Consider the following 8,949-nt stretch of genomic DNA (forward strand, 5'->3'; position numbering starts at 1 on the left):
TGAAACAAAGATATTTAGCACAAAAAAAATTAAAAATCTTTTTTAATATCAGCATAGGTGTATTCATCTGCATCTTAACATGATGAAATAATGATGCTGCCATAAGCTGTATTACTGGACACAGAGGTGCCATCCCCTGGTCTGCTTAGGTTTGGGTTCTGCTCTGTAAAACTGTAGTATAAGGTGGTACTTCTCGAAAACACCTGAAATGAACTGGAGGCTGCATTTATTGAAAGCACCTAATGACAACAAATGGAATTTTCCTTCTAACACAGTCATTTTAGAGAGCTGTTACCCACAGAACCTGTTCCAATTAACTGTTAATTCACTTACTCAACATCAGATCAGCCCCCCAACTCTAAACAGGAGTGTCAGCAAGTTTTCTTCAATGCAAGTTAAGTTCTGTCACTCTGGGAGTACAACTGCAAAGCTGCTGTCATTCTCCTAAATCTATTCAGATTTTTCATCTCAGCCACACTGGGGAAACTGAATTATCAAATAGAAAAATGGTATCTTTACACAATCTCATCCCTTATCACACACATTCCTCCTTTAAACTGGCCAATATTTCTGACTTAACCCTTTAAGCTCCCCAAGCTGAAAATATGTGCAGAATTCAATGCAAGTGTCATGCCACAACTTTGAAGCTAGTGACAAAAAACAACTGGCTCACAATTTGAAATTATATCTTTCCTGAAGTCAAGAAGCAAGGCAGACACAAGGGACTGTATAGATTAAATAACCCCTAAAATGCTAAGAAAAAATAGAGACATACAATCCACATCATCCCCAGCATAGAAATTGTATGGCATATCCTCGGTCTGTATCAAGCCTAACTCTATTATGCTCAAGTGAGCCACACAGTTTTATTCCAGACAACAATCAAGCCCATTGGATCTGATATTTCTTCTATCTGTAATATTTATCATCTCAGACAAAGATATAGCTCTCTGCCAAACAATCTTATGAGTCCCATTTTACATAACTCATGGCGTAAGTCCATTCAGCTTATGTCAGCATCACCACATTAATCACAGCCATGGGGGATTTGATTTTTGCCTAGCCTAGCTGTGGCAGTAAGAGGCTGAAACACGTAGTGGCACAGCCAGACCTACACCGCTGTGGCATCATGTGCACCTTGCCACCCTGGTAGCTTTCTAGAGCTGTTACTAATGGGTGACAGATCTTCAGAGCCGCTTTGAATTTTCATAACCATCCTTCTTACTTTGTGAGACAGAGCTGCCGTTGCCTGTTTGCTTTCCTTTGCTGGGTTCTCTTCCACCCAAGCCAAGGCAGTGCCTACAGACGGTGCAGAGATCCTGCTTCAGAGCTGTCAGAGCATCAGAAAAAGCCCCAATGCTCAGCACAAGGACCGCACCATCTGGCTGTGTCACTCGCCTCCAAGCACCTTCATTACCTTAATCTCTGACTCAGAGCAGCTTTGGAGAATAGGGGCCAGATCATCCCCAGCACTGATTGCAGGAGAAAACAGCAAGGGGTGAGATGCTGATCAAGGAGCAGATAACAGCCCTATAGCGCTATGCACACACAGATGGATACTCTCTGCTCCTCCTCACTGAAAAATAAAACTCTCTCTCCTTCTGGAGGAGAAAATCAGGATCAAGCCCTTGGTTATCACAGGAGTGAGAAGAAGCCCTCATTACTTTGAAGGGAAGGATTTAATCCCACTGCATATTACAAGACCCAAATGACATGCTTATCTTATGGCTCAGAAGGGAGCCCCAAAACCCAAAGGCATGGTGAAGACCCTGTCATCTTCCCCACTCCCTGTTTTGAAAATGCAGCTTTCCACAGCCTCCCTGTCTGATCCAAGTTCCTTTTCCTCTGTCAACATGACCAGAGTTCATCGAGAATGACTATGACAACAGACTTGTATAAGCTATATACTTTGGCCTCTGCCTGCCGTTAACCCCTGCCGGGATGGCTGACATCAGTCAGCTTTAGTTCTGCCTCAAAATAACATAAAAAAGAAACTGCAGCCTTGTAGCAGCTGTACAATAGAAGTTCTGTACAGCACTTGAACATCTCTAGTCCTTTTGTGACCTCTACCACCTTTTGTAGTCTTTCAAAAGCTGAAACAGGTTTTTAAACAAAACAAAACAAAAAAAATCCCTTTTGCATGAGGAAAATGAAAAGCAACTCCATTTTCTATGTTAAACAACAAAAAAAGAGTAACTGCCAGTGAGCAGGGAAATGCACACCCAATGGAAGTGGCAGAACAGCTCACCCACACTTTAATGGATGGGCACAAATATGCCGCTCCAGTAAAAAGAAGGAACAAATCCTGCTTGGGAGCATAAAGCAGAGTTGTTCTCCCGATTCATATTTTATGCTCACAGCTAGAGACAATATTACTGTCTGACAGCCTACTCAAATGTGCAGGATGTTTTCAGCTGCTGAGGACAAAGAACTTGCTGTGAGCACTTTCACAGTTACTGCAGATACGGCCAAACACACTGACCTCACATGGTGATTTCCTGGTATTTGATGTTCCCAGCCTTTGGCCAAACTAAACGCATTAAAAATGAGATTTGTCTCTTAAATGTTGTTCCCCCAAGTGAGCAGTGTGTGATGGTCTCGGAGGCCACCTGTATCTTGGACAAAGGATCACATGAACGCTTCTCTACGTCAGCAGCAAATCCCACAACTGTTGGACACCACCACAGACCACTTTCTTGGAGAATATCAGGCTTCAGCTGAGTATCATCTATCTAGGAAAGCCCCACAGATGCCTTGTCCAGTATTCAATCCTGATGTAACGGCTAAGAAACCAGGAAACTGTCTGGCTTGGTTTCCAGTTTGTATCACAAGACCATTGTATGCATGGGTGTGCAACTTCCAGCTTTGAGTCAAAACATACTGTTGCCCTCCCTCCCCAGCTCTAATAATGGACTTATAAAAGATGCTGTCCCATGCTGCCTCTGTTATTAAAGACTTTACAATGGATTATTCATCAAGCAATCTTTTTTCCCTCTTTTTACTCAATTATTAAAGTCCATGACTTACATGACTGCACTGCATGTTCTTTCAACACCACTTGTTACCCCTTTAGCCACTTCAATTAACCATTCTTTTGTGCTGATTCCTCTTCTCCAAATTACCTAGGAATTTTCTGCATGCCAGCATACTGAATGGTTTAGAGAAATTAAGGCAAGAAATCTGCTAGATGTAACTTTCGTTCAGAGAATCAGTCAAGTTAGGGAAGATACTGTGTTAGTCTAATACGACATACCTTTAGTAAACTCAAGTTTACAGGCAAGCTGCTCGCAACTGTCTGGGGCTGAGGCAAGTAAAACGAGAATCCCTTAGAGCCATCTTCTTATTAGGCAGTCCCTGAGAAATCTGGGATTTAGCTTTGAGTTCCTCAAGTCAAGTTATTCCAGTAGGTGTGCAAACCAGTCACAGATAGGAGAACCAACTACTACTTTGTTTGGACAATGTAAATAACATCAGTAGTTTGAGTGTAACCAGGCCATACTTGCAATGGTGTGATAGAAATTATTTTTAAAGAATGTATAAAGTATCAGTCATAATAAATCATACAGGAGTTTCTATACTAAGATTTAACCTTCAGTCTAACCTCCTACACAAAAAAAAAAAAAGGTAAATAATCCTCTTTAAGAAGTCTTTCATGTCAAATTACACACCCATCAGTACAAACACAGAGCTACTCAAAAAGGTAGACTCAGGTGTTCCTGGATTAAAGGCTGTCTGAAGCCTCAGCAAGCTCCCAGGTGCTTGGATTTGAGATGCTCCGAGATGCTCCCACAGGTCTCAGATTCCTGGCAGCAACTCCACACTTCTTATCCTCCTCTGGTCTCAAAGCAGCAACAAAGTCAGTTCATAGCATCTGGCCAGCACAACAGAACTGGAACCAGCACACAGCAAAGCTTCATCAAATTACTTAACTGGCCTCAATATAACTGTGGAGCTTTGCCATATAAGGTAAAAGTCAAGATTGGCAACGGTGGCCCCACTCCTTATGACAGTAACGGGCAACACTTGCTACTGTTTTATTTCTTGATTTCCAATTCTCTCCTTTTCAACTAGGTTTATACCCATTACATCCTGCATCCATAGCTGACCTGTTCAATTAGTTATACCCCACTGCCTGGGCTAAGAAATACTGACTTCTAATACATCATAGCTTTTAACCAGAAAACAAGATGCAAGAAATTCTGCTCCCTGATCTGTCAAGCTTAACTACTCTTACTAAGAAAAAAAGCCAAACAAACAAAACAAAACCCACAAACCTGCAGAAAGTGGAAAACCTGTAAAATTGGGAAAAAAGTTAGCTTATGGGACATAAGCAAGCTGCGTCTCCCCAAAGTTTTAGAAGTGTGGATATAAGGGGAAAAGCATGGGGATACATGCTTTCTATGTGACCCACAATTTTATTCATAGGGTTTCCCTCCCTTACCATATACAGTCAACAGATGATACTTCTCAGCTATAAAAATGGAAGTCTCTCACAGGGACTTTAAATGTTTGTCTCAAAATATCAGCATCTTCTATATTATCCATATGTATTTGGAAAGTTATCCTATTTCCATAATGTTACAATAGGAAAAGAATGGTCAGGATGTTCTTAAGATATAAAGAACATGAGACACAATCTTGCACGAAGTCCCTTTCATCCCTACAAGTCTAAGACATTCTAATTCCATTGCTGTACTTTTACCATCTTCAATTAGCATTTAACAGAACAGACATGCACAACTTTGTCTTTTTTATTTCTATTGCTCCATGCCAGGATGCCAGCAGAAAGCGTGGAGAAATTGTTCTAACATGGAGAAAGCAAGAGTGTCTCTATTCAAGAGTCAATGAAGACTAGAAGCAAAGTAAGATAAACTTGAAAGCTCTAACAGAATATTAAGTGCAATTCCACAGGTGCTCCAAGTTGCTCTCTCCACCAGCTTTGTATCAGGGATCAATTCCTTACACACACACTCACAACAACCACCCCCCCAAAAAAAACCCTCAAACCCACAAAGACAAAAAACCAAACCACACAACAAAAAAAAAAAAACAAAAAAAGAAAAATTCTACTTAAATAAAGAATTCAGTATTGAGCCTGAAAAAAAACCAGAAAACCACAAACAAGTCTTCAAATAAAAGTCTTATAATACCAATCTTTATTCAAGACAGACTGAAAAGAAATACTTACTAGTACTTCATTTACTTACCCTGAAAACAGAACTCAAAAATATCCTACTTAGTATTAACCACTTTAAAATGAGCTGATGAGCTCCAGCTTATTTCAAGTACATATAAATTTGAAGGCAACAGAAAATGTATTTATCATTTTTATGTGTGTGTATCTATACACAAACATATATTATATATATAAATCATGTATATACATACATATTTTGCTGCCACCTTGTGAACAGTCTCTGAATAAGGAGGTTTAGTTCATACAGGCCCAATTCTGCCATTTTCATTCACATTTACCTCAAGTGACTTTAATATAGACACTTTTTGAACAGGTACTCAATGTGACAAAGAATGGCTGAATCAGACACTTAGTGAAGAAAACTTTAAAAGGCTGAATAAAATAATTACTAGTCTTGTGCAATTTCCGTACACTTTTGTGTCACAGTTTATTGCCACAAACATTATGGAAAATATCACTAAATTCTTTCTGATAAAAATATTGCAGCTTTGCATCCAAGTTGTATAGCTGTCTTCAAAACTGAATAAGCTGGTGCCTGTAAAACAAAGAATAAAAGATTAAATACATCTAATGAAGTATTTTGTTTGAACCAGATTGTGGTAAGGAGTAGTAAGCATTATCTAATAAAATAAAAACAAAAAAACCCCAAAACAAAGCGAACCACAGAAACAAGAAAACCCAAACCACCAAAGCACACCTGCATTCATAGTCTAATCTACCTTACAGAAAACTAAATTAAAAACTATCAACCCTGTGGAACGTTCCCACAAATGTAAGACAAGTGAAAAAAGAGGAGAGAAGTCACACTTTCCTCATATGGTATTCAAGGGAGCACAGAATTTAGTTCAGTATTTCACACTTCCTAACATGGTTGTGTTTGCCTACCAAGATGATGCCTCAAGTTGTCAGCTGTATGGATAGCACTTATTAGCCTTATCTTCAAAAATGTTTAATCTAAACTTAAAATAAAATTAAAAACTGCTCAGAGGACACCTCTCAGGAAGACACAATCACTTTAACACTTGAAATGAGCTCCAACAGATTCAATTCTGTTCTAGAAAAATGAAAGCTATAATATGCAGTGTTTTCCTACATTTATCATTGGGAAAGAATATCAAGCACCTTATTTTCTATTTCTCAAATAAAGAACTACATCATGGTCACTGGATAAGGAAAATAAGAATATCACATCTACATCCTCACTAATGGTGCCAACTAGTTAACATTGTACTTACTGCTTCTGCATCATGCTCAAGCCCAATGTCATGGTGCTCCCGTTCATCATCTCGAAATTGCTTTATTATCTTTAAAAACAGCAGTTAATTAGCAAGTCTACTTGGCAAAGAAATCAAGGCAGCTAGTATACAAAACTATATGCTGTTGACCATTGCATGCACCAGGACAGGCATCTGAGGCCCAGGTCTCTCAAAACCTTCTCAAAGACCTGAATTTGCAATTCAGCAAGAAGGGAATTATTTACAGCATTCCCCAAACATAAAGTTCTTCTAATATTCTCAGAAAAAAAAGTCTTTAAAAACTAAGCTGCTGGTTAACATATCACTGTGTTTTTAACTGTTTCAAGAAAATCTATAGTCATAGTAACTCATAGCACTAATTAGTTTCACACATACAAATTATTCTGACAATTTAAATAATGAGATTAAGGTCCCTGCCTTGCCAGATAATCAGTAAGGGTGTTTCCCTGTAAGCCAACAGGGCTTTTGTCCATTCTAGTGTACTCTAAAGAACACTATTTTTCTCTTCTAATTTTTCAACTGGGACAAAAAGGTTTAAAGATTTTTCTCTTGAGATATTTGCAGATAACTAGGATTGCTTAATAGAGTGCTCAGAGTTTACAGACAGCCAAGCATTGTCCCTATGCAATAGGTTCACATTGCTTTTGGTTTCATTGCTAGTCCTCCTCATATTGACACTGTAAATAACCTTGCTGCTTAGCTTTTTCTCTTCATTTTGTGCCCTCTCAGTTTATAGTCTTTATTTGCAGGGGTAGTATTTCCCTTGTGCACCTCAGCACAACCTGGGTTACTTCAGATACAATTTCTGCAACAAGAAGACACATTTGGAGTAACCAGACTTGGCTACATGTTAAACTAAGCACAACTGAACATAGTCAGCAGAGATACAAACGAACATGGGGACCCTAAAGCAAGCTCCCACCAAACAGCACACAAACGAGCTCAATGTGCTGTTTGCGGAAACAGGTCAGTCTCTGACAAGCACCCTACAGGAATGTGTCCCAGTTTGATGCCTAAAATACCTGGGAAATAATTTTCTTGCAGAGCTAACAAACATTAGCTCCTTACACGCTCTGAACAGTATTCAAGACTAGAACTATATAATCATATCCCGTATAAGCAAAATGTTACTACACTTATCTTCTCCTTTTGTTTCCCCTCTAAAGCCTTCCTTTCAATTAAAAGTAATCAAAATTAAAGCATAGTTCTCTCAATCAAAAGGGAAATGCTGAATTACTGAAAGCATGCTGAAGCTAATCCAACATACATTTTAAATTTTGGTGCTTGATCAATTCAGTGCTGCTGAAGGAAAAAACATCCTTTTAACTTAAAGTTTCTGTTGACTTGAACATTCTAAGTGATAGAACAAAAAAGAACTACTGTAAGTTCTATGAGCATATTATTTTAAAAGACTAAAGTCACATTAGATAATTCAATGAATTGGTTAAACTACTTTTAGAGTCATACTTAAATACCTGCAGTAGTTCTTTGTACTTTTCTGGATCTTCTTCCATAAGAGTTCGGATCTGGCTATTGTAGTGATCCGATATACTCTCTTCCACTGCCACTGTGCAAGCCATTGCACCTTTCTTTCCAAGTAAAGCACTTCCAGCCCCTGTGATTGTGGTACCAAGCATATGCAAACAATGAAATCTGAAGCAATACAAGTAATTTACACATTTAAAGGCTTCATAAAATAACAATAACAGTAATAACACAAACTCACCTAAAACAAAACCTGCTACATTCCAAAAAGGCAATAAAACAGTAGGACGAACTCTGTATGCAACCATTAGTTCATTGAACTTTTTCAGGTGGTCTTTTTCTTGATTCCACATTTGCTGCAAAAGAGCCAGATCACAGTAAAATACAAAACCAGAAAAATTAAAGATTTCCAGTAAAACTAATAAACCAAAAAAAACCCAAACAGCTTAGGCCCCTCACACTTTAACCGCAGAGGTAACGCTATTCACATCACAGAAAGGAAAAGGTGACAAAGGGCAGATGAGGATAGTTATAAACAGGCAACATAAAAACATTCGCAAAATAGGAGTCTCTATGACAATACCGCAGCAACTGTAGTATTGGTAACTCCCTTATCAAGTAATCCCGCTACTCTTTATAAACCCACGTGTTTAGAAAAAGACGTACAGCTGTCACCTTACAACTTCATGCGACCACTGTTAACCAAACGCACGTTAACCGGAAACACAGCGATGGCTTTTAGGTCCACTAACCTGGATAATCGGTCCCACACTCGATCTACCCAGGACGGCCATCTGCCCCGCATAAATGCGGTTTGCCCCGTACTCCCCCGCATGGTCCACCCGGATGATGCGGTCTATGACGGGCTTGTTGATGCCCTCCAGACTCACCCGCGTGCTGCAGAGCCTGAGGGAAACCCCTCCGGCGGGCAAAGGCCATCTCCCCCGGAGACCTGCCGGAGAGACAAAGGTGACGCGAGCTCTGCCGCCGCCCAGCCCCCGGCCGAGGCGG

General features: G+C 39.5%; 1 protein-coding gene across 1 annotated transcript in view; it reads right to left on the minus strand.

Moving 5' to 3' along the window:
- Nucleotides 1–5,402: 5,402 nt before the first annotated feature.
- Nucleotides 5,403–8,949, minus strand: part of COQ7 (coenzyme Q7 homolog, ubiquinone (yeast)) — a 3,674-nt gene continuing 127 nt past the window's right edge. Inside the window, exons 2-6 of the mRNA XM_010570565.1 lie at nucleotides 8,691–8,919; nucleotides 8,180–8,294; nucleotides 7,929–8,068; nucleotides 6,433–6,501; nucleotides 5,403–5,732 (exon numbers count right to left, since the gene is read on the minus strand). Coding sequence (XP_010568867.1) covers nucleotides 5,655–5,732; nucleotides 6,433–6,501; nucleotides 7,929–8,068; nucleotides 8,180–8,294; nucleotides 8,691–8,919 — 631 coding nt within the window. The 3' untranslated portion in view covers nucleotides 5,403–5,654. The remainder of the gene's footprint in view (nucleotides 5,733–6,432; nucleotides 6,502–7,928; nucleotides 8,069–8,179; nucleotides 8,295–8,690; nucleotides 8,920–8,949) is intronic.

This window comes from Haliaeetus leucocephalus, unplaced genomic scaffold, assembly GCF_000737465.1.
Source record: "Haliaeetus leucocephalus isolate CR32 unplaced genomic scaffold, Haliaeetus_leucocephalus-4.0 Scaffold295, whole genome shotgun sequence".
Taxonomy (NCBI): Eukaryota; Metazoa; Chordata; class Aves; order Accipitriformes; family Accipitridae; genus Haliaeetus; species Haliaeetus leucocephalus.